At 43.1% G+C, this 26624-nt stretch overlaps 1 protein-coding gene across 4 annotated transcripts in view; it reads left to right on the top strand.

Annotated features, from left to right (window-relative positions):
* The first annotated feature begins 8821 nt into the window (after window positions 1–8821).
* The window catches only part of LOC147882391 (uncharacterized), a 63562-nt gene continuing 45759 nt past the window's right edge, over window positions 8822–26624 (top strand). For 3 of the 4 annotated variants that reach the window (XM_087401030.1, XM_087401029.1, XM_087401033.1), the window contains exons 1-3: window positions 8822–9264; window positions 9360–9489; window positions 9600–9694. In XM_087401030.1, the coding sequence (XP_087257156.1) occupies window positions 9234–9264; window positions 9360–9489; window positions 9600–9694 (256 nt within the window). In that variant the 5' untranslated portion in view covers window positions 8822–9233. Of the gene's footprint in view, window positions 9265–9349; window positions 9490–9599; window positions 9695–26624 lie in introns of all 4 variants that reach the window. The other variant, XM_087401032.1, reaches the window with a different exon arrangement.

The following is a 26624-nucleotide window of genomic DNA, read 5'->3' as shown; positions in this document are numbered from 1 at the left end:
CCAAAGGGTGGAGACATATTAGATCCACATCAATGGAGATCGATTACTCTACTAGACATTGCATACAAGCTCTTGGCCAAGGACCTGAGCTTGTGGTTGCAGCCTCATCTAGTGGATAGCATTCAGGAATTGCAAACATGGCTTGTTTAAGAAGGCAGCATCTAGGACAATGTCTTCAGCTTTTGGGAGGCACTAGATTTGGCTTGAGAGGAGTCTTAGCCTCTCATTGTCCTCTTGGAACTTTAGAAGGCTTATGATAGGGTGGAGTGGCTTTCTTGAAGGGCACCATATGGATATTGGGTTTTTCAGGTAGATGGATCAGAGGGGTCTCAGCCTTGTATGTAGGAAGCTCCACTCATATACTTATTGGTGGCTGTACAAGTGATGCCTTATCCCTCTCTCGCTTAGTTCGGCAAGGATGCTCTCTTGTCCTTTTTCTCTTTCTTTTGGTTGCATAGGGGCTGGGATACATTTTGCACTCTCAAGCCATGGACTCCACAGGGATGAGCCTCCCAATCTGATGGGAGGAGGACTTGCTAAATCTAGAGTTCACGGGTGAGATGGCACTTTATGTGGAGGGTTCTATAGAGAGCCTTGAGTTTGTGAGGGAGGATCTTTCCACATACTGTGAGGCCTCTGGGGCTAGGATCAAATGGTTTAAATTAGTTATCTTCCTTACAATGACGAAGGAGGTCCAAGGTTGGGGGATTGACCTTGGTTTTAGATGGATTCCACAAGGGAAAACAGTGAGATGCCTGGGGTGCCAAGTGGGTTTGGATGTTTCAACAAAGTAGTAAATTCCACTGGTACTAGAGAGTGTGTGGTGCTTTTCTTTACTAGAGCTTGGCCAAACTATCCTTAGTAGGTAGAGTCTTCGTGGCCAGCCATGTCCTCTTTGCCACAACATGGTACAAAGCCTCATGTTGGTGTTTTCACGAGAGGTGCAGGGGTTAGCTTAGGCTCTTAGTGCACAACCTCTTATGGGTAGGATCGGATGGCACATGGAATGCTAGAGCTAGATTAGTGTGGTAGATGGTAATTTTATCATAGGCTCAAGGAATCCTTTGCATCATCGACCCAAAGATGCAAGATAGATCCCTCCTAAGCAAGCTAGTAATATGCAGTCTTACGAGAGGCTCTGATCCCTAAAAGCTCTTGCTCTAGCAAGGGATTCTTAGGCTGCATTGGTGGCCAATGGGAGTAGTACCAGATATGGACTTTTTCAGAGGCCCCCATCATAGGGAAGGGCTAGATGAGGAGCCTTTTCAAAGTTTAGAAACACTTATCTTGGGGACTTACCTAGGCCAGTCCCACATGCCATGAGGAGTTTGAGCGATATCCAACCATTTGGCACCCAGGAATTTGAGATCCTGAGGGATGTATGCTTGGACAATAGTCACATATTGGCTAGGCATGGTGGGATAGTGGCAAGGCAAAGGTACACAGAAGACAAGGTGTAGGCACTCTTGCATCTGAGGGGTGCAAGCATACAGATGGAAGAGATTGACGCAATGAATCTTCACTCTTGGTGGGAGGGACTAAGAACCAATTGGACCCCCCATCATTGGTCTTGATAGCTCTCAAGGATAGGAGTGCCTCTTAGGATTTGGTACCTTCAACAATTATAAGGTTATTACTAATGTGGATACTATATGGTGGGGTTAGGGGCCTCTTGCGAGACGAGACAACAATAGATAGTTCGGATGAGGAGGTCTTCAATGGGCTAGTGTGGCAGAGGATCAAGTTTGGGGGCTGCTTGGGCAAGGTTTAGACTATTGAACTAGACATGGTCCTCTCATATTAGGAGGGAGTATAGTGGTGCCTTTGGTTATGGAACCCGAGTAAATGGTTCTAGCACATTCATGTAGGGCACACAAATATAGTGGAGGAGGTTCCCTTCTTCTCCTTGATCACCCAGATTGGCTATTGCATGTAGCTTGAGGGAGTAGCTTGGACTCCCTCGAGAGAGTGTCATTGGGTTGAGCAGGAGGTCCCCCCTAAGATTATATCTCACTTTTGGTCATGTCTCTGGACTAGTGTGAGACCACAAAATATTTCATATTCCTTTTGGATGGTGGATCACGAGGCCTTACCCATCAGCCCTTGGTTGGAGTAGATGTGGGTGGATGGTACCTACCATTGTTACATAGACAGGGTGCAAGAGACAATACCCCAACGTCTAGGGTGCCCAGTAGTGTACATGATTTGGAGGGGATTTGGTTAGTAGCTTTCAGGTTTGTGGCCAACATGTCGTAGATCTAGCAACATTTTACTTGGGCGATGGTCACATAGCTTACAAAGGGGGTCCATGCGCAACATTTTACATGGGGGATGGTCGCATAGCTTACAAAGGGGGTCCATGCTTTCTTGATTGATCGAGCCTCTCCATCTTACTGGAACATAGGTGACATAAAACTTTAAAGAAATTTGTAGGCTCAATCATTTTTTGGATGTACACATTGAAAACCTTTGCTAGGATGGAGATCTTTAACTCATGGCAAAACCCTCTTCTAGTGCAATTAATAGCGTACTAAAAAATGGGCAAAAGCTCTAGAATTGGCATGTAACAAAGAAAGAATAATACTCCTTTATGATTGTAGCACCTCCTAAACCACATTCAGATCAAAGGTTCTCCTTAGCGATACTTCAATAAAAATATCTTTGTAAAGCTAAAGAAACATCAAAAGATGTTAAGGACAAGAGATCTACTTCTCTAACATCATGTAAAAGTCAGATGCATAGAGGGAGAGAGAGTAAAAAATATGGAGACATAATTGAGGGAACAATTAAATTTGCTTACTCATTGTATAGGTAGAGGATGCCTTATCTTCCCCACACACATACATCATTAATAATGTCAATTGAGAAGAATCTCGCTACCATCATAGATAATGTCACACACAAACTAAATCAAATCAAAGCCCCAAAGGTCAATTGACCCTTTGAATTCACACAAGACAAACCAAACCCCTTTTACACTACAGACTCTAAAATACCCCAACAAACTTATTGGTAAAAATGACTATACTTCTCTTTGAGGGTAAGTCACACATTTTCTTCAATATCGAGGTGTACACATATGTGACATCACTTTCCCAAGCACCACCCGATTTGTCTTCTCTACCCAAGCCCACCTTATGCATATTTTTCTTTTCTTTTTTAGCAAAAAAAAATTATTGCATATATTATGAGTATCCGCAAGATGTTGCAATGAAACTTTTGAGCTCCTCAAAGCTCTTAGCAGGATCCTTCTTGCATAGAATGTGTGAGTTGCCCTGTACAGGCTCCACAACCAAAAAGCTCAAGACCGTGAGGGGTTGCGGATAGAATACTTTGCACATGGGTAGAAGGTTTTGATTGCGAGCCTAGCACAGATTTTCAATCATGTTGTATGTCATGGCTTCCCACCTAGCTGGAGTACCACCATCATTGTGCCGATACACAAAGAAAGGGATCCCATGGACACAGGAAACTACCATCATGATTGGCCACACATTGGACAAGACCTATGGATCTCTACTAGAGAGAGAGAGAGAGAGAGAGAGACAGAGTTCATCTCCTACATAGAGGCACATGGGCAGTGGATTGGGGATAGGCTTGCTTCCAAAGGCAACATTCCACTCTTGACCACATCTTTAGCCTATGGGTTGTCATGAAGGAGGTCATAGATCAAGATCCTAGAAGTCTACGCTTGCTTTGTAGACTTTCAAAAGGCCTTTGACACAATCCCACAAGCTCGTACGGAGCTCGTATGATCAGGAGACTCTAAGAGATGCAGATCTCAAAAGACATGATTTGGAGAGTCATGAGACTATATGAGTCAGTTAGAGGGAGAGTACGTGCCTCAGGAGGCCTGTCAGCTTCAATTGAGAGCACTATTGGCGTAAAGCAGGGATTCCCCCTCTCATCAACACTCTTTGGGCTCTATATTGATGACATCATGACTTTTATTGACCGCTTATGAGGGGAGGGATACTTGCTTACTCATCTGATGATATAGATAATGTTGTACGTGGATGACATAGTCATTGTCACCTCTTTAATGGTAGGTCTACAGAGACACCTAGAGGCCCTAAAGGTGTTCTGCAGGAAGATAGACCTGATAGGTCAACCTTGGCAAGACCAAGGATATGATCTTTCACACCTCACTGGGAGTGCTTCCTTGACACAGCTTAAGTTACGAAGGAGAGCCAGTTGAGATCGTGCATTCATACACCTATATAGGGGTAGCTTTTGCAGGGCGAGTTTTCACAATGATTCATGCAGCTAGGGAATGGCTCACATGAGGGAAGGGAGCTCTGGCTCAATTAGAGAAACAATCCTTTTAGCCACAATTCTAGGACCTTCCAACGAGTTGATGGTTATTTGATATGCTTGTGAGGCCGGTAGCCATATATGCAATGCCCTTTTGGGGGAGTGAACTATCGAAGATCGATTGTGGTGGAGATTCAAGAGGCTACAGGTGATCATGAGATCTAGGATGATTCAAAGTAAGCCCTCGGTTCCTCATCAAATTGTACAAGCAAAGTTTGCTATGACACCACTCCAAATTGATGCCATCTTCCAGATGCTGACATATGTTCACAGGGTTTGGACCTTGCCCAAATGGAGACTAGTGAGGGTGGCAATAGAGTCATCTAGAGGACTGGCTGAGAGCAGGGTTTACAAAATCTGGTATGCACACATATCTAGATGGTGTGCTAGTTAGGATATTCAAATGGACTGCATCAGCCACTTCAGTATAGCTTGGATGCAACGTTCCTCCAGATCTCATGAAATGAGATCAATCATATCGTTTGGTTGGATCTACTCTAGCTCTACACATCATGGACTCAAGTGAAGGGGACCAGGAGTTTGCCACCAAGATCCAGTCTTACCACGACCATTTCTTGGGAGTGTTGGAGGAGGGGTGATTATCCACCTCAGTATTTGGAGAGCAAATGGTTCTCAGATGCATTGAGGATTGCCATCGGCCAAATATGAGTCTTGTCCCACCACTAAGGATCAAGGAAGAGAGATCCATAAACATTCCTAAAACAAAGAGGATATGCAAGCTATGTAAACTAGCTAAGGTGGAGACAAAGGAGCACTTCCTATGTACTTGCCTAGCATACCATGATATATGAGGATGGTACCATGATATATGAGGATGGTACCACTATCTCTTTTAGGCTCCATGGTTTGGGCCACTCTCTCACTTTCATGACCAAGTGCATGGCCTCTATTGATGGAAGTGCGGCAACAAAAAGAGACTCTTTTGCAATAGATCATGCAGTAGGAGGTGACAGTGCCACAAGAGGTTGACCATGCAAAGTGACATGTCACATATTTTTATGCTTTCAAGTTTGCCATGACATAGTGGAGTAAGGGAGGAGGATCATGAGGACACCGTGGATCAACGAAAAGAGATGGCATAGAGTGGTGGAGCCAAGGACACATAGACCACACATCATGTAAAGGTTGACTACAACACCACAATCAAGGTCCAACCATCCCAACTCTACTCATAGGGGATCATGCGTGTTGAGGCATCACTCTTAACATGGCCCATAAGGTATAGACATCACAGTCCATGAACCTTGCCACAAGAGACGACCCAAAAGAAATAGATTCAAGACATCTTTGCAACCCATCGAAGAGCCACCATGGCCCCTAGTTCTCACCTGGTGATATCGTTTGAGTACTAGTTTCAGAGCACCAGATTGGAGTACTAGTTTTTGAGTTTGAGTTTTTTTAGCACTTAGCAAGGGCCTTAGCGAGCCATTTACTTCAGCCCACAATGGTTTCACGAGTTACTCTTGGGTTTTACTCTTCAGCCCACAATGGTTTCACGAGCTACTCTTGGGTTTTACTTTTGTCTCATAGGCTTTTAGGGCCTCCCAAAGACGGGTAATGCTCTCTTTCTCTCTCTCTCTCTCTCTCTTTATGTCTCTATCTATCTATCTATATAAATAGATAGATGTATAGATAGATAGATAGACTTATATACATATATGTACACACATACATATGTATGTACATATGTACACACACACACACACACACACACACACACACACACACACACAGAATTCATGCTACATTTCCCCCATGCTCATTTTGAAAATGCTCATGAACTCGAATAAACACACACACACACACACACACACACACACACACACACACACACACACACACACACACACACACACACACAGAATTCATGCTACGTTTCCCCCATGCTCATTTTGAAAATGCTCATGAACTCGAATAAACAATAAACTACCTAGACATTTCACTCGATGTATGATGAAATGGTAAATATCTTAGGGTGTTCCAACTTACTCAAAAACACTTCCCCATAAACACATTGATCGCCTCATCAACAAGGGGCATCTGGGAGAGTGCACAACGTATTCACTAGAGATTATGGACTTGGACATGCCCAACATATGTTGTGCAAGGTTATGTAATGAGTAATGCCACAATTTTGGTAAAAGGAAAATTTAAAGATCAGCTACAACAGATATGGGAGCAAATGCACTCTTCTTTGGAGCTTGATGGAAATTCGATGCAAGAAATATCCATCTTTTGCACTAAGGTGACTAAAAATGCTAGTTACTGTTGTGAATGTGCACCTCATCGAAGGAAGGTGTAGAGAGGAGTTGCAAGAGAGAGAGACCAACTCATGGAAGGAAGGTGTATAGAGGAGTTGCCACATATATATAGAGAGAGCGAGAGAGCGAGAGAGAGAGAGAGAGAGAGAGAGAGAGAGAGAGAGAGAGAGAGAGAGAGAGAGAGAGAGAGAGAGAGAGAGAGAGAGAGAGAGAGAGAGAGAGGACCCTCGTGGATTTGATCATACTAAACCGAGATGATGTCTAAACGAGAGATGATGTTGGCATGTTACGGGCGAAATCCAATATGCAATTTAAGGGGAGTTCTCATGATAGGGAAATCATGCGTTCATAATTACATAATGGAATCAATGGAATCATTAAAACAGCCCAATAATAATAATAAGTGGGATTGGAAAATGGATCACTTTGCTCGGGGAGTCCTATGTGCAAACCCAATATATCACATGCATTCAAAGCCTATGTCTAAAATCCCTTACCCATGAATATTGTATGATCAAAAGACACCCTTTTTCTATAAAAGTCTATAGCGTTTCCTTATAAAATTTTGTTTATGATACCCCTTTATAATAAAAAACTCTTTGGTGTAAATGCAAGGGACTAACGACATTCACCCCACATGGGACCTCTTGGCTCAAACTAAGGTTTTAATGCCTTGTTTCCTTTGTGTCACATGTCATGCATAGGAGTATCTGCCTCTGTTTGTTTGTCTTTGTTTGTTGGTGACGTTATCAACATCATGAGCTTTTTTTTGAGCTGCATCACTGTAATTTTAAGCTCTTATTGCTTGTCACTAGAGTTGCCAAAGCCTCCAAGTTGCTATTGAGGAGCTTGGACTTTCTACCAATCCTAAGGAGTTCACTCTGTCCATAAAAACTCTTCCCCTATGTGTGAAAACTTCCCCACACACAAAAGGCTAATTAATACAAGAGAGCAAATGAAGAGGCACAATCAAACTTCCCTCTCTCACTAGGATGAAGCATATAGCTCCAATACCATGTTGGCATGTGGTGGGTCGTAACATAAATACCATGTTGGTGTGTGGTGGATAGTAGCATAGACTATAGAAGATAAGGCCATAATTCGTTGCTTAGAAGGATTCTTTTTTGAACCAAATTTGCAAATTAGGGGAAAAATTTTATTCGATGGAAATATTTCCTCAAAAGGTCACTTTTTGGCCGCCTTTTTTATTGCAAGGTTTGGCCAAATATCACCCTTTGACAGGGGGTTGTGAAAAGAAAGGGGGGTCACCAAAAAATTACCAACTATAAAGGGGAGGTATGGAGGGATGTGGAAAAATTTGAGGTGTCAGCTGCCTTTACATGACTACTATGAGAGTTTCTTACCTTAAGAGCTTGCTTCAATTGCAAGCACCATTCTGCCAAACCAAGTCATGACTTTATGCAAAGCCACCCTTGCATCCAAAAAATAGCATAGGGGGAAAAGGGGAGTTCACTCTTGGGCAAGCAAAGTTCCTGACAAGTCGTGAAGGATGTACAAAATGAAGGAATAGTCTTAGATTATAGTTTACGTGGTCAAACGTGGTCAAGACCGTGTGTTCTTGTTAGCCTAGCGTTAGGACTCTTGAGTGTCAATCCTCGAAGGCGTGTGCGGCGATTTAAAATTTCTGAGGTGGTGTGCAACCATGTGGCGAGCGTTCGTGGTCGCCTTCTTTGCTTTGGCTATTCAAATTTTGGTGGGCATCATGCAAGGCATGGGTAGCCACCTTCTCTGCTCTAGTCCTTATGCACAACTAAGGCTGGGTTTATACCACCCGCCCGCCATCCTCCAAAAGGTGGTAAGAAGGAGGGACGGGCTCGAACACTTACACAAGATTTATTCGATGAAAGCTACCCACCACTCCTCAAACTATTACATGATTGGCCCATTCCAATTGCTACACCAATCGTAGGTTGATGACATAAATTAGCAGCCTAATAAGTGTCGGGTGGTGTGAACCAACCACACCGGGCGACCATCCTCCAATTCTATTTCCTACTCCATGGGTGGGTGGGTGGTGTGAACCCAACCTGAATCACCACATGGCATCTAGGTGCTCATTCAGAATTGTCCCAAAATTACTAAATGATCATCTCTCTCCCACTATTTTTTTGGGAGGCGCGTGGAGTTTCAATTCTACATTAACATTAATGTAGAAGTATGGAAATTTTATCTCATAATTCAAACTTTGTGTAAGAAACCAAAATTTGAAAACCACCTTCTGATTATGATGGAGTCGTTAGGATGATCTAACTCCGCTTCCATTGGAACATAGAAAAGTCGAGTGTAGAGCGGGGAAATCAACAACAAATGAACGGAAGGATTTTGTGGAAGAATGTACGCGTTGAACTCGACGCGCTAGGAAATCGCTACAAAACGCGAAATGCCAACTTGAAGAGGGCGAACATTCGATTTGCTTTTTCTGCTTTGCTATAAGGACAGAATTCAAATTTCTTAAGCAAGGCGAATTGATCGAACGTGCAACTTTCATGCGTCCCTATAGGGGAGAAACGTTGATTTTGAAGAGGGCTGTCTTACATTGGAATTCGATTGCTTTTCTGCTTTCAAAAACTCAAGGGCACAGACCATACCGTCCTGTAAGGACAAGCCTACTCAAACATGATATCGATGCGGGAGGAAGACTTCCAAAGTAAGACGATGATTATTAAAGTCATTTTAAGTTTTCCTTTTATCCACCATTCTGGAGCTCTCCGCTAGAACTGAATCATTATCAGCCTTTTTCAGGGGAATTAAAAATTGTCATTGTAGGGAATGGTAGTGTTGGTAAAACGAGCATGATACGCCAGTATTGTAAAGGAGTCTTTCCAGATGATTATAAAAAGACAATTGGAGTAGATTTTCTTGAGAAAAATCAGTGAGTTTTCTTAATTGCATTTATAAGCATTTCCCCTTGCGAACTCCATCTTTTAATTTCTTCATGCTTTTGTCAAAATTAAGTGTTAAGGAATTTTCCTTGAATATTAGATACGTAAAAGCTCTTCAAGAGGAGGTGAAACTGATGCTATGGGATACAGCTGGACAAGAAGAATTTGATTCTATGACAAGATCATATTATAGAGGTCATAAATTGATTTCTTTGTTGCTTTGTTATCTGCGTGATGATTTATGAATCAAAATCAGAGAAATTTCCTGCTATTTGGGTATGAAACGAAAGGAACCAAACAAGTCTATTCTGCATGGACTTATGATGAAAGCCTATCGAAGTCTTTAGGCCTAAAAGAATGCCCGCTTTTATGTTGAATTGGGTTTTGTGCTGGTCTTACATCAAATTCACGAGAAAATTAGTATTAAAAAATGATGCACAGATTTTTTTGAAATAGTATTGAGACTTTCCTTGTAAGCTTTATGAAATGATAGTTCATGTGGCGCCCATAGAACTGAGGATTTATGTTACTTACATTTTATTGGTGCAGCAGAGAGAGAATGAAAGAAGGGAACGGAAAGAAGACTAGTGTGATTAAAAAGAATGAAAAAGAACCTTATAAATGGGCTGTCTATGTTGAGATGGGGAGAGTAAATACTATCTTTGTGAAATAAGCGTGATGGTTTTTAAGTGTAGCTAAGTGTGGTTTCAAATTTGTGAAATAACGTGATGGTTTTTCTAGACACTATCCTTGTGAGGAATTAATGTGCCATTATTTTTTAGATCTAGTTTTAAGCATAAATCTTGGCAAAAGGATTGCAAGAAAGGCCTTACAAATGCCAAAAATGCAGGCTTATACAATCGGGAGATCTTCAACTGAAGTTTATTCTTTTTGCCACCCACACCACAGGCTTGTGTCATTAAATGGAACACAAGTGATAAAATGGAATATAAGATATATCGATGTAGCTGATGCTAGTGATCCTACTCTAGATATCATGATGGAGCTATGGGACATATAGGCTGCAGATATCTCAGAAGATATGAGAGGAATCAGAAATCTGATTAGGGACAAAAACACAGTTTCACAAACAAGAAATCAACCCCATGGATGGATATGAAACGCAAAAATACCTCAGGTATATTGATGCTCAAAAGACATTTAATCTGCAAAATCAGGACCAGCTCTCATGACCTAGAGGTGGAAAGGGGCAGGTGGGAAAGGCCTAGGGTCCCAAGGGATGCAAGGTTCTGCAAAATCTGCCCCATAGGGTTAATGGAAAATGAATTACAAACAAGATATGAAGGCGAAAATACCTCAGGGAGGATAAAAGCATTTAATATGCAAAATGAGGACCAGCTCTCATGACCTAGAGGTGGAAAGGGGCAGGTGGGACAATCTCAGGGTCCCAAGGGACGCAAGATTCTGCAAAATCTGCCCCATAGGGGAAATAGAAAATGAACAATAGGTGCTAATACAGTGTCAAGCCTATGCACACACATTAGGGGTTAAAACAGCAGCACCGACTACCTAAAAAGTCTCTTGGAACAACCAGCCAAGCCGTTGGGAGGACATATAAAGGCGATTTAGGGACACCACAACAAAGTCTTCGGCAAATAGCAAATACTCACAAGAAGCTATGCCAAATTTCTTCTCAAACTTTTCGGATGTAAAAGAACCACTATCAATTAATAGTGGTTACCAGTCCCATAGATTTTGAAGGGTCTTAAATGGACTTTGATATCATCATATCATATAATCATATATATCTACACCAAGTTTTTCCATGCTGTGCTCAAATGCTCATGCTTGTTGTAGTACCACATACACGCAGTGCTGACATTGTATATGGACTTGTTCTCATGGTTCCCTCCCATGGAGCGATTGTGAAATTTGAATGCTCCCTTGTCATCTTTCCTCAAAGTTGTTTAAGAGGTTCGCACTTATAACTAAGACTTGCCCTTGCTTTCGCTTTTACTTCTTTTTTGTCTAGAGAAAAGAACATCTACTAATGCTTGAAATATCACCCATAAAAATCAAGTCATCCATGAGTCATTGATCATGGGAGAAACAGCCTATAATTTTTCAGAGAACCTAGCTCACTGTCGAGAGAATCTGTGAAACTGGGGCCAGCAACTAGGGTGGAGGACTATACATCCAGACAATGCCTTGCTCAGTAATACATAGAAGATACCTATAGGCCAGACTCCTAGAAATGCACCCGCCTCTTAGGTTGTCTAAATCCTGACATCACATGCTCCCCCATGGTGTGCATGGTGTAGATAATGTCATGGCAACTAGGATGGCTGCTAGTGGGGCCTGCTAGCGTTCCATCACAAAACTATAGCAGGCAACCCATATGTTCCAAGTAGTGATGCTGGACACCATCTCCCATATGTTGTCCTCAAGCGATGGCACAGGGCGCTGTTGGAAGGAAGGCCTCATGTCTTGCATCTATCCAAAAGACCCACTAACCTTGGATGCTATAAGCTGGAGAGGCTAGGTCAATGGAGAAGGCATGACACCCTTCCACCAGCCACGTAGCCATCCCCCCATCTGAAGTATTGTCGCGGCTGTATTATCTGTGTCGTGGCTACAATCTGGAGGGCCCTCAGCCAAATCCCTTGTGGTGCAGGGCAGCTCACAGACAATGCTCTAGTTTATCTTGGCAACGTTTGTCACTCATTGCAAGTGTCAAATCTGCCCAGCTAGTATAACCCCTAGTACAAAGTAGTGACCATTTGATAGTCACTTTTACTTGGTGGGTGCAATGCTCTACAATGTGTTGGATCTTTTTATCTCCCTATTGTTTCGCAAGAAGTCCATTCCCTAATGTCCAGTAACATATTGCTTTCATATAATCAATCATTCTGTTTAAACACGACTTTTGCTTCTCAAAATGCTAATTGAGGTTTTAAATAGAAAATTCACTCTATGATAAAATATAGATCATGTAAAGAACCCTCAATACTGTAGCTTTCATTCCATGTTAGGAAATGGAGTCAATTTGAGTGACTTCTGTGAAAATCCACACTTTTTGAGAATGCAAATGTGTGCAATGCATGCAGAATTTGAATGCCGATTGGCCCTCCAATGGGGAAGGGCGCCCTTGTGAGAGTACTTGTTTCTGTTTCGACCTACATGCAAGGTAGGAGAGAGATCACGGATGAATGCAATGTGGTAGAGAGAATGCAATGTGAGATTCACAATGAAAGGATGATACCCTTTCATTAATGTCCCTTGAGATCACTCAAGTTCCATCTTCCCATTTACACCTACCCTTAGCCTATGACCCATGCATCTACCATTCAATGCACCTTAATGCACCCTTCCCTTCCTATTGCCCCTAGGACCTAGACACGTGTGTGCACATTTTTATTAATAGAATAAGTATCACATATCCAAATTCAATGCCGTCTAAAACAGTGGCTCCAGCTCGACTAGTCCTATCTACTCAAATGATCCCTTGCCATAACAAATCGGTCGGTGTCCATCATAAATACAAATACATGTTACACCATTGGCGTATAACATAATAATAATGTTTTAATGTCTACTAATCACAGATTAGTGATTTCTCTTGTCATGACACTCCCTCCTGCTTGAATGGGCAGAAGTCCTCTTCTAGATCCTCTCTTGTCTCTTTCTCTTGCGTACGCTTCTCTTTTACTTTTGCATTTGCATCTCCTCTTCATAATTTGCAAATAATCTTCTCCTGGTAGTACACGATCTCTTCTGAATCCAAACTTAAATCTCATCTTCAAGTTCTGGTTCCTCTTGATGTTGAATATTCAAAATGCAAAAGTACCACTGCAGTGCCTCTTCAGTATCTCTTCATGCTCAGAATCCTCTTATGAATACTTAGCTGCTGAAATCTCTTTACAGTAACCTGCTCAGTAAACTTAAACACATTCTTAACAAATTGGTGAGTATTAAAACGATTCTCTCACCCAAATGTTTTCATTGAACTAGGTAGACCTTGGCTATGGATGATTTTGTGATGGAGAGCTACTTAGTCTAAAGAAACTATAGACCTTCAATCTCTTTTTCCAACTCTTCTATTTCAGCCCTATTTATCTTATTAGACGCTCTACACGGAGGAGAAAAATATTTATTCTCTGTCCATACTCTACACTGAATATGCCTACTCTCTATTCAGTTCACACATCCATACACCAGTGTTGGCTGAATGGATAGCATTTACTCTTGGTTCTATGTTCATCGTAGAGTCTTGGGATGAGGAGGTAGAAGCCTCACCCTCCTGCTTGGATGCTTTGCCTTTCCCTTTTACAGAATTGGTTTTGACAACTTTGGCTAATAGAGTAGGACATTTATGCCATGGATGCCCTGGCTTATGTTTCTTACATCCGAAACATTTTCCCCCTTAATTAGCTTTTTCTTCTCATCGTCAATTATGGAAGGAAATGGTATTCATCCAGGACGTGATTGGCTGTTAACATTTTGTACAATAGCTTTCTCATTTCCTTTGTTGAAGGGTTTACGCGGATCCAATTTCCTCTCGGCTATTTCAGCTAGCTTAGTGAGGTCCTTAAGCGTGGTCGGGTTAAACATTTCAACCTCGTATCTTACTTTTGGGCTTAAAGCTGCTAAATACTTCTTTCTCCTATCTTCCTCACTCTTTTCGGGTAACTCTAGAGAGTTTCCAAAATTTGGCTGTAAAATCTACATTACTCTCATTATCGAATTGCCTAAACCTCTCCCAACGAAAGGTTAGGTTCTCTTCATGCCTCGGTGGCATGAAAGTGGCTTTCAGTTGCTCCATGAACTTAGCCCATTCATGAATAGGCTCTTTTCCTGTTTGTGACAAGGACCACCACATTAGAGCATCCTTCTGCAGATGCAATGTGGCAAGAGTAAGCTTCTCTTGCTAGGTCTTGTCTTGATGGGCAAAGTATAGCTCAAAATGGCGAATCCAATTGAGGATTTTGTCAGCCTCCCTTGCCCCATCATATTTGGGGAACTCAATTCTCTCTCGCGGTTGGAATTTGGACCTCTTAGAAGGGGTACTCAACTCTTCATCCCCGAAGTTTAAAGTCCTCTTAGTCCCTAATCTTGTCATAATGGACTGCTCAATCATATTGCTAAGCTGGAAAATCAGCTTATCAACAGGAGTCTCCTCTCTTTCTCTTGCACTTGGATTATAATCCATGTGTACTGGGCTTTGAGTTGAAGGCGTGAACTCATCACCTTGTTCTTGGCTAGTCTCATTTCTTCTTTCATTACGAAAGGAGAACTCCCTATCAAGAGGTTCTTGAAGGAGAGACTGCTGTAAATCTATTTGTGGGTTATCATACTCAAGATGTGTATAACTCTCACCTAATCCATCCTCTTCAAGAGGGGGTGAAGGTGTTCTTTCTCTCTCTCCTTGGGATAATGGAGGAAAAGGAGTAAGTTCATCGTTATATGTCCCTTCCCCTTCCATTCTTCCCTTTTAGTGATACAAGAGAGAAAATGTCTTGCTGTAATTAAAAAAAAAAAGAGGTTTATTTTACAGCAAAAGTCAAGTGTTGTAGAGTTGGTGGTACTTATCCGACTCCCGCTTCGTTTGTGTTGAGAAGATACTTAAAATGACCTCCTTTCCCTTCTCTTTCAAGCTTTTCTTCTTGTATTTTTGCTGTAAACTGGTACGCTCTGTTTGGGCTACTTGTTTTGAGCGGATTGGAGCTCTAGATACCGTTATAGGGGGTACTTGATGGGTGGATCACCCCCTTAAAATCTTATTTCGATCTGACTCTCCGTTGGGGAGAACGGGGGATCCCTTTTCCTCACGGTTTAAGGCTTTTATGGTTACATTCACATTGGGGGGGGGGGACAATTCACCTCGTGAGGACACCCCGTTCACCGTTCAAGACCAGAAATTTTCAGAAAAATCCCTTGTCTCAGAACCTCGGAGATCAGTCGGTTGTGATCCTCTTCCGCAACTTCTCTTGCGACTTCAGTCGTCCGCAATTGTCGCCCTCTTCTCGTCCCGCTCGTGGATCATCACCGCTCTGATACCAAATGTGAAAATCCACACTTTTCGAGAATGCAAATGTGTGCAATGCATGCAGAATTTGAATGCCGATTGGCCCTCCAATGGGGAAGAGCACCCTCGTGAGAGTACTTGTTTTTGTTTCGACCTACATGCAAGGTAGGAGAGAGATCACGGATGAATGCAATGTGGTAGAGAGAATGCAACGTGAGATTCACAATGAAAGGGTGATACCCTTTCATTAATGTCCCTTGAGATCACTCAAGTTCCATCTTTCCATTTACACCTACCCTTAGCCTATGACCCATGCATCTACCATTCAATGCACCTTAATGCACCCTTCCCTTCCTATTGCCCCTAGGACCTAGACACGTGTGTGCACATTTTTATTAATAGAATAAGTATCACATGTCCAAATTCGATGCCGTCTGAAGCGGTGGCTCCAGCTCGACTAGTCCTATCTACTCAGATGATCTACCGCCATAACAAATCGGTCGGTGTCCATCATAAATACAAATACATGTTACACCATTGGCGTATAACATAATAATAATGTTTTAATGTCTACTAATCACAAATTAGTGATTTCTCTTGTCATGACAACTTCTAGTGTGTTTTATTGAGTCCTAGAGTGAGTTCTAGACTATTTTATATCTTGGAGTGCCACATGTCCTTTTGGGAGGTATCCCATATACATTTGGTACTTAAGAGTGTGTGTGTGCATTGTACTTTCACTTGTCAAATCAATCAAGCCTCAAGCCTCTTTGGTTATGTTAGTACTTTCCTTTGGTTGTTCATTTCTTTCTAAGCATTTCATTTGCTTTCCATTTCCATTCATTACGTTTGCTATCTAGCCTAGCCTAGATCTAGTTTTATCATGTAGTATCAGAGCCATATTCCTAGCCATCCTCCCTCCTTCCTTCATTTCTTCCTTTCTTCCTAGCTCAACATAGAGGTTGAGGGAGGCCCACAAATGGAAGCTTTCCTCCTCCTTCAAGGAAGAGCTAGCCCTTCTTCTTAGCCTCTCCACCTACTATAGTTGTGGCTGTTTACTCTACTCTACTACCTCCATTGAAAGCTACTTGCTAAGGCGGATTGATGCGCAGTTTTTTGAGACTTGTGGACCGTGCAACGAATATATCCAGAGATACACGCTGAATCTTGCTCTAGAGTCTATAGGAAAGTTGTAGAAGACATTCAGCTCTACATTTTTTGTTTCTATTTCGTCGCAATCCGAGGTCCGTATCAAAAGATACATCACCTGCAAGAAATGACAAAAATCTGATGCTGTCCGTAATCTGCTGCCTATGACTTAGATCTTCTGGCCCCTTTTTTGCTCCAGCATGCTGCTGATTCCACCTCAGATTTCAGCCCTTTGCTGCTCCAGCTGCTCATGCTCTAATTGCCCACTATTCTGCTCCATGTTACGCTCTAGCCGAGGTAGCATGACCTCGGAAGAATCAGTCGACATTTTCCTTAAAGGATCTATGTTTGTAATTATTTGTTTGCGCTTCATGTAAATGATCGGGAGGGAATTAATATCAAGGTCCTAGGTGAGGGTTGATAGCACCAGACTAGGTGGATCTAAGGCTAAGGGCCTAATGCAAGGAATGTGCCTAGGGGCAAAGGATTTTAATGCATCCCAAGAGAGGGGTGAAATGTTGCATTAGGAAGGCCCTGTGATGATGACATGTGGCATCTAGATCCATCTAGGGAGATGGGGCTTGTTGAAGCTAGAGAGAGAAGAGAATGTGTGATTTTACGTATGTTTTTCTGATTTGGAATTCTCTGTTAGCTCGTAAGCTTCAGCAAGGTTGGCTGGGAGGAAAATAATGGTGCTGCTCCCGTGATCTGCAGTAGGAATAGTAGTTTGTGTTTAATATTTGGTATCAGAGCCCAAGGCAAGGATTAGAGAGACAAACTAAGTGACGGAAGAAAGGCGTGGAGTTGTGTCGTAGAAGGACCAGAGCGCCAGATCAACGGAGAGCCTATGGTAGAGGCTGGACGGACAGGCTGGACGGACGGGAGAGATGTGCAGCGTGATAATCGGTTGCCCGTGACGACGACCTTCGTGGTGGCTGGGCTCGAGTTGTAGGCCTGGACCGCCCTGGTGGGCTGACGACGTACGGCTGATTCCCTGACGGTATCGAAGCTGATCTACGAGGAAATTGGAGGGGGCTGCCCGTGACGACGGACAGTAGGCGTGAAGCGTAGAGGTTGGCGCTGCCTGTGGTCAACGGTGGGCATAATAGGAGCTCGTGAGCGGGGAGACCTTCTGACACGAATAGCCCGGCAAACGAATGAATGAAGGCTTGGTGAAGGAGGCCTTCGATAATTCGGCGAAGGTGACGCAGAACATCGTGGAGCGCTAGTCGACGAGCAACTGGCCATGTATTCAAAATTGGACAGCGAACACGTAAGCTGTGTCTGGAGCGACACTCGAACAAACTCTTGGTTGCAGACTGGTCGCAGGAGCGCAGGGGCTTGAACAGTGGCGGGATTTGCATGGAACCAAGAAGGCTGTGACGAAATCGTTGATAACCAGGGAGCTCTTTTTGACCTCCATCAGTTTCGTGTTTTTTTTTCTTCTCGATTTAGTCGGTTGATGCTCTACTTTCATAGACAGGATCTCTTGAGTGATCAGCCTGCATGAGGCTTTGATGTTGTAGCAGGGACAGATTATGCTTGAGGTTATGCCTATGCGCTACAGTTTGAGTTTGTTTGTAGGAGCTTCCCTAGGATAGGGAAAAGCGTTATTTGAGATATATGCCTGTGTCAAATGCCTAGTAAGTGTGCATGTGGGATTGCAGGAATTCCCTAGTATAGGGAATTGTGTCAGAGTGTCAGTACATTGAATTGCGTTAGTTTGTAAATACAGTTTTCTAGCGGTGTTATAATTAAAAAAAACAAAAACAAAACAAAACAAAACAAAACACCCATTGAACTGAATGGAAGCGGAAGAAGGGGCTTCCCGGAGGGACCCTAGTGAGTCAAGAGTCCGGCCGACCCAGCAGGTGTCGCGCCGAGCAGCTCACACTTTATCTGGCAGGATTGCATTGCTGGAGGATGCCTTGCAACCGTTGTTAGCGCAGTAATTACAGGCCAATGCAGGGCAGTCTGAACTTAGGAGAGCGATACACAGTATGTCTGCCAGACCTTTTCGAGAGGAGAAAGAAAGGCTCCAATGGAGCCAGAGTCTAGTGTCCATACGATCGAGCCTAGGAAGGCTAAAGTGCCAAATATTGCCAATTACAGGCCAGAAAAGTATTCTGGTCGGATGAACGACCGTAGTTTCGATGTCATTGAGACCTGGTTACACAAATGGGACGAGGGGTTCGCCATTTGTGAAATCAGAAATGACATCAAGAAGATTCGCGAGGCCACCCACATGTTTAGTGAGGCAGCGGATCGGTAGTGGATTAAGCAACAAAAAGATGGTATAGCATCCACTACCTGGGAGGGGTTCAAAAGAGAGTTCAGGAAACACTTCTTATCTCCTGATGAAGCATCCCAAGCTTGGGATCAATATAGGAACCTTCGTCAGAGAAATTTATCGGTGGCAGAATACACTGATAAGTTTCGAGAGAGTGTGATGAAGGTTGACGAACCCCTGCCTCAATCAATCCAAGTGAAAGATTTCATATTTGGATTGAATGATCGAATAAAAATGGAAGTTTGGGCTAAGTACGTGAACACGTTAGATGATGCAATAGCCATAGCCTTGAACTATGAAGATGCCAAGGGCAGCAGGCCAAGTGGGTTTGCCAAGGTCGGAACCCAGTATGGGTATTCGAAGAAATCTGGGTTTAAGAAGAAATGGATTAGTAAAGGGAGTGGTTCTCAGCCGAGTGGTCAAGCCAAGCAGGCGAAACCGGCTGAAACTCCTAAACCAAGTACCACCATTGGAGTGAAGAGGAAAGTAACCCCAATGGCAGCCCGGGCTTGGTCTAAGTCTCCCTTAAACCCAGAACAAAGGGAAAAAGCGAGGAGAGAAGGCTTATGTTTTGGTTGCCTTCAGCCTCATCAGTGGAAGGATTGTCCACGTAACAAAGATTGTCGGATGGCTGAGATGGTAATCTCAGAATGCGACGTGGAGATGGAAGGAAGTCCCAGAGCGGAAGAGATGTAGATTCAGCTAGCGGGATCTTCTCAGAGGTTAGTATCTTGTTTGTTATGTGTATCTGTTGCTAAGCTAGTGACGAGTGCACCTGATAACATCCTATCTAAGCCCGTAGCGACGGGGTATACAGCCTTTAATGATACGGAGTTAATCAAAATGATAGGGCAAGTGGCCAATCATGATGTCATTGTGTTGTTTGACACTCACAATGTGATTAACTCCAAGCTCGTGAAGAGGCTGAAATTAAAGACAAGTCCATCTGACTATGTGTATACAGTTAGGATGGTAGATGGAAGTTCAACTGAAGTATGGGACCAAAGGGTTACCCAGTTGGAGCTTCGGATTCAGGACTATGCTGAGAAGCTTGATTTTGAAATCACCAAGCTTGCTCATGCAGATATAGCCCTGGGTATGGCGTGGCATTCTAGGAAGAATCCAGCCATTGATTGGAAAAAGCACGTATATCAATTCAAGATGAATGATGTGCTTTATGTCTTGCGAGGTGAGAAAAATATACCTCAGGGACCGTTGGTTTCCATGATGGAAATCCGAAAACTCTTCTTCCGAAAAGCTCAAGAAGAGTTTTTATTCCTTTGCACCGCATCAGTAGAGCCGATTGATGATTCTTTGGCTAGCACTGATGTTACGCAAAGTGGTGAGATGGCCAAGCTGGCTAATCTTATAGCAGAGGAGTTCTCTGAATGTTTTAGGGATGAACTACCTTATGGGTTACCTCCAGAGCGGAAAGTTCAGCATAAGATTGAACTAATCCCGGGGGCAGAACCTGTAAATAGACCTCCCTATAGAATGAGTTTTACTGAAGAGGCGGAGGTGCGTAGACAACTGGAAGAATACCTCAAGTTGGGGCAGATTCAACCAAGTTTCTCACCTTTTGCTTCACCAGTGATATTAAAGAAGAAAAAGGATGATACGTTTCGCCTCTGTATAGATTACAGAGCATTGAATAATATCACTGTTAAGCACAGGTATCCGATGGCTCGGATCGATGATTTGCTAGATGCATTGCATGGAGCCGTAATTTTCAACAAGATAGATGTTAAGTGTGGCTACCATCAGATCTGTATTAGAGCCGAGGATGTGCATAAAACTGCTTTCAGAAGTAGGTTTGGTCATTATGAGTTTTTGGTAATGCCCTTCGGACTTACCAATGCTCTAGCGACATTCGTCATGCTTATGGACAATTTACTACGTCCGTATATCAGAAAGTTTGTAGTACATTTTATTGACGATATTCTAGTGTTCAGTAAAAGTATTACTGAACATCGTGAACACTTGAGAATAGTGTCCGGTACTTTGAGGAAAGCCAGTCTTTATGTAAATAAAAAGAAAACTATACTATGTATGGTTAGGCTTGAATATTTAGGATTCATAATTACTCCGGAGGGGGTAGAAATGGATCCGAAGAAAGTGGCTGCAATACTAACTTGGCCAATCCCTCAGAGTCTGACCGCGTTTTGCGATCATTCTTGGGATTTGTCCAGTTTTATAAAAGGCATATCAAAGGATATTCCGAAATAGTATCGCCATTGACTGATCTGACCTCAGATAAAGTACCTTTTATTTGGGGACAGAATCAACAATAAAGTTTTAACACCATAAAACAAGCTGTGGTCTCAGGACCGGTGTTAAAAATAGTTGATCCCCAGAAACCGTTGTTCCTGGAAACCGATGCAAGTGGCATTGCGGTAGGAGCAGTTCTCCTTCAAGAGGGAAGGCCAGTAGCCTTTGAAAGCAAGAAGCTTTCTTGCTCTCAAAGGAATTAGCCAACTCATGAATTGGAGTTGTATGCTGTTATCCATGCTTTGAAAACATGGAGGCATTATTTGTATGGTTCAGAGTTTTATGTGGATGTGGATCATGATACTCTGAAACATTTTTGTAAACAGCTTGACTTGAGGGGCCGCCAAGCTAGGTGGGCAGAGCTCATGCAGGAGTTTAATTTAACGATTTGTTACCGAAGAGGAAAAGACAATAAGATTGCTGATGCGTTGTCTCGCATTATGCACAACCTGAGTTTCACGGTATTAGAGAGTGCTCTAATGACCGAAATCAGAGAAACTCAAAAGGTGGACGAGTTTGTCTAGAGCTTATGGCCTAAGGCTCATGTGTTAAAACCCGGGGAAAATGAAAAGGATGACCTGGCATCTAGAAAAGGCCAAACATATGCAAGATATACCATAAGGGATGGTATGCTAGTTAGAAATGGCAAGGTTGTAGTACCTAGTCAGAATGATCGCAGGCAGAGAGTCATTCGACAGTGCGATGATAGCCCGTGTGCGGGACACCCAGGAGTCGAGAAGACATATGATCTCGTGAAGCGAGATTTCTTTTGGCCAAAGATGAAAAAGCATATTCATGAATATGTGACACGGTGTTTCTTGTGTCAGGTAAGTAAGGCCGAGCGGGTGAAGCCACTCGGACTTTTACAGCCCTTGGAAGTACACTAAGTAAGTGGGAGAGCATTTCCATGGACTTTATTGTAGGACTGCCTACAACACAAGGAGGGTATAATTCTATCCTTGTGGTGGTTGATCGTCTAACCAAGATGGCTCACTTCATTCCGACTAGGGAGTCTGTTGGTGCCCCGCAAGTGGCGGATTTGTTTATTAGACATATATTTCGTCTGCATGGATTGCCGAGATCCATAGTGTCAGATAGAGATGTCAGATTTACCGGTCATTTTTGGACAGCGGTATTTGAGACACTAAGGACTGAGTTGGGAATGAGTAGTGGGGATCATCCTGAGACGGATGGTCAGACGGAGAGAGTCAACCAAACTTTAGAGGATATGCTGAGGGCATATGTGTCATTGAGGCAACATACATGGGACAAGTGGTTGCCATTGTTGGAGTTTGCCTATAATGATAGGAAACATTCCTCTACCGGGTTCAGTCCGTTTGAGCTGAACTATGGTTATAGACCAGCAAATCCAACTATAGTTGGAATACCTCAGAAAGTGCCTAGTGCCGCGAACTTTGTAGTTCAGATGCGGGAGATGCTAGCACTTGCGAGAGCTAATATCCGCCAGGCTATGGATGGAGCCAAGGTATATGCGGATGAAAACCGGTCTATAAGAGTATTTAAGAAAGGAGAAAAAGTTACTCTCAGAGTTCCTTCGCACTCGAAGTCGTTGACTTCAGGAGAGTATGCTAAGTTATCACCTCGATACCGTGGGCCGTGGTTAATTCTAAAGAGGATAGGCAAGGTAGCCTATAAATTAGAATTGCCACAGGGGTGTAAGGTGCACCCGGTTTTTCATGTTTCACGCTTAAAGAAATTTTTACACACAGGTGACTCACGAATCGAAGGTGTGGTTTTGTTTCAGGAGATAGAGGATAATGCGAGGCGCAAACCAAGAAGAATCCTGGACCGAGGAACAATGCAAATACGAAATCGGAAGATATCCACGGTGTTGCTAGCATGGCATGGTCAGCCTCTATCCGAAGCTACCTAGGAATCCATATACCAGTTGCGGAGAGTGTTCCCAGACTTTTTCATTGAGGACGCTGATATCTGAAGAGGGAAGGAATGTTTCGCTCTAGCCGAGGTAGCATGACCTCGGAAGAATCAGTCGACATTTCCCTTAAAGGATCTATGTTTGTAATTAGTTGTTTGCGCTTCATGTAAATGATCGGGCGGGAATTAATGTCAAGGTCCTAGGTGAGGGTGGATAGCACCAGACTAGGTGGATCTAAGGCTAAGGGCCTAATGCGAGGAATGTGCCTAGGGGCAAAGGATTTTAATGCATCCCAAGAGAGGGGTGAAATGTTGCATTAGGAAGGCCCTGTGATGATGACATGTGGCATCTAGATCCATCTAGGGAGATGGGGCTTGTTGAAGCTAGAGAGAGAAGAGAATGTGTGATTTTATGTATGTTTTTCTGATTTGGAATTCTCTGTTAGCTCGTAAGCTTCAGCAAGGTTGGCTGGGAGGAAAATAATGGTGCTGCTCCCGTGATCTGCAGTAGGAATAGTAGTTTGTCTTTAATACTCCACGTGACATCAAATTCTTTCCACCTTGGAACTCTCGCCTGTTGTGCACCACCTTACTTCCGCCTCATTGGTCGTGGAAAAGTTCAAAGGGGAGGGATTTCCTACCTGGCAAATGAGGATGCAACTTCTTCTTATGCGTGAAGGAGTCTGGGACGTTGTCGAGGAAGACTATGAGGCCACACTTGATCAGCCACAATGCAAGATATGGAAGCAATAAAAGGCTTAGGCCATTGCTATTACTGCTTGGCCGACTCACTTGTACATCATGTGGACTTCAAGAAAACTGCTAAGGAGATTTGAGAGTGCTTGGAGAGCCTTTTTGGTAACAAATTACAAATTCCAAAGTGTTTTTGAAATTACAATTTTACAAATTGCAAATGGAGGGTAATGATGAGTTCCGTGATCATTTAGCCAAGTTGCAATTGCTTGTGCAATAACTATCCAGTTTAAAATGTCCACCAGATGATGAGGACAAAATGGTGGTTCTCATGAAAAGTATGGAAAGGGTCTCCCGTTTTGAGAACACCCTTGAAGTTCTTCGCCTTGCAATGACCACCTTTGATGACATGGTGGCTCTTCTCCTTGAGAAGGATCGCCGCCGTAACAAGGACACAACTGCAAAAGACTCAACGAAGACTAGTCACTTCTTTTGAAAGGCAAAAGCAAGTTCAAAACCTTCAAGTGTACTTACTACAAAAAGCTTGGCCATTTGGAACATCGTTGCTGTCAAAAGCTGGCAAATCAACAATCAAAGGAGCATGCCCACTTGGTGCAGGATGCCACCAATGAGGACGACACTCCGGAAGAACTTCTTACCGCTGAAATCTGTAATCTATCTCTCCCTCTAGAGGTAGACGAGGATGATAAGTATATTTTCTGAGATTGATGCATTTGGGTACTTTGCCCTGGGTTGTTTCCCAAAAATGAATGATATAATGATGTGTGTTAGGTCAAGAAAGGTTCTTTGCCTTGGATAGTCCTCCTAAAATGATGTATTGCTTTTCATATCTATGGCATGTGGCTCCATGTCCCTAATTAGTCCTTGGAGCCACGAGGGAGATGTACTATGGGAGCTATGTATTGACTTTGATAGGGTCTCCAGGATGTTGGTGTATTCCCTAGACCTATGAGTTGGTCATGTAGCCATGCTAAGACACGAGCCTTTGAGCTGTTGAGTCTCAAGCCATGAGAGTGCTTGGATCAACCTCTGAACGCGCTCAGACTTTAGCCTTTGAGTTACATAGGGTGCACAGATTAGTAGTCTTGTTTCTTGTTTCTTCATTACGTGGAGATCAGTGGCTTGGCTCTCCGTGTCAGGGCCTCAGATCTTCTTTGAGTGGCAGGATGCTTCTGGGGCCATATTGATTCGACGTCACCTAGTCGAGATCTGCTCTCTAGAGGATGTGCCTCTCTCCCGCTATAGACCAGTACATGCTGATGGGGATACCGCTTGGGAGATATTGGCTAGCATCATTGCTTGGCAGATCTAGAGGGCCAAGTGCACAGAGGCCTTAGACGGATATTAGGTCCATCCCTCACACACCCTGGCCAGTATTTGGGCTGACACCGTTCACACATTGATGGCTAGTTGGGTGAGCATGCAGGGTTCTTCCCGGGCAGCCTCAGTTAGGAGGGTTATATTCCTTAAGGAATGGAGGGGTTCCCCCTTTTTCTTAGAGACTACAGCAGGGTTGAGGTGGCACTTTCAACCTCAACCTTGGTTTCTTTCCAGCTCATTTTAACTTTTTTGTTCCCTATTTTAGGGGTGTTTCCATGCACATCATGATGTATCTCCGCTTTCAGCTTGCTCACCTGGGTATTTTTCATACTTAATAGAAGTCTTTTTAATGGGGAAAAAAAAAGATTCTTTGACTAATGGTATAGGTGTCGTTAGCCACTTCAACCTTTAAGATGTGAGATAGCTGCTTCAAAGAATGGATAGATTTGGAGTTTATAAAGCTATGAGAGCTTCCACTATCCACTAGAATGTAGGAATCTCTGTCCCTTACTTGGCCCTTGATTCTGAAGGTGCTAGGGCTGCTCACACCCTTTAAAGCATGGGTAGATAATGGCATACAACTTTGGTTGGGTGTCCCATAGAATCTCCTTCTCTCACAGTCCCATTGCCTTCAGCATCCCTCCAAGGTTTATAGCAATCAAAAGAATCCTCAAGACGATAGGAGCTGTGCCTTCCCACTGCTGCCAATGAATTCTGAAAGGCATCAAATTCCAGGTCCTTGAGCCATTCATGGCTCTCAATTCGTTATGATTGAAGCCCCCAGGGTTGAACACATAGTTCTCATCCTCCACCTCGTCATCCCTAGAGGTGTCCTGTGCACAATCATGATATTCCTAGCATCTTCAGATTCTTCCTTAGATTTTGAAACCTTAATAATCATACTTAGCTTACCCGGGTTTGATTTAGCTTTGCATGCCTTGTTGTGGTCCACACTCCACTTCTCCCCACAGCTAAAACAAAGTCCTTTCTTCCTCCTCTCATCCATTAGTGATTGAGATAGCTGCTTGTGAACAACCTTCTTTTTCTTATCAATATCTGAGTACCTACCACCAGATTTAGAATCCTTGCCAAAAGTATTGGTCTTTGAGACCTTGACAATAGGATATTTAGGAATTTTACCTGATGTTCCATAAGTTGGTGGAGAAGACTTAGAACCCAAATGAAGTTTTTGCTCACCCACGGTCTTCCTCCCACTATGATCCAAAGTAGATAGCTTCTGGAAGGTCCCAATTCCAATAGATTTCTCCCTAGAGCTGTACTTAGGCTCATATAAATCTGCCAACTGCATAGCTTCATCCAATGACATGGGTCTAGATGCCATTACATCTGAAGCAAGTGATGATTGCAGCCCATGTATAAATCTGATCATTCTCTGCTTTTCATATACTCCTGTCACAAACAGGGAGAGCTTTCAAAAAATTTTGATGTAATGTCAAATTGATCCATTTTGCACCAAGTCATACCACTAACATACATATTGA

This window comes from Dipteris shenzhenensis, chromosome 29 (assembly GCF_047967505.1).
Source record: "Dipteris shenzhenensis isolate YYH24624 ecotype China chromosome 29, Dip_SZ_1.0, whole genome shotgun sequence".
In the NCBI taxonomy this organism is placed as follows: domain Eukaryota; kingdom Viridiplantae; phylum Streptophyta; class Polypodiopsida; order Gleicheniales; family Dipteridaceae; genus Dipteris; species Dipteris shenzhenensis.
Note: the sequence above shows the minus strand (reverse complement) of the source record. Positions and strands in the feature narration are given on the sequence as shown.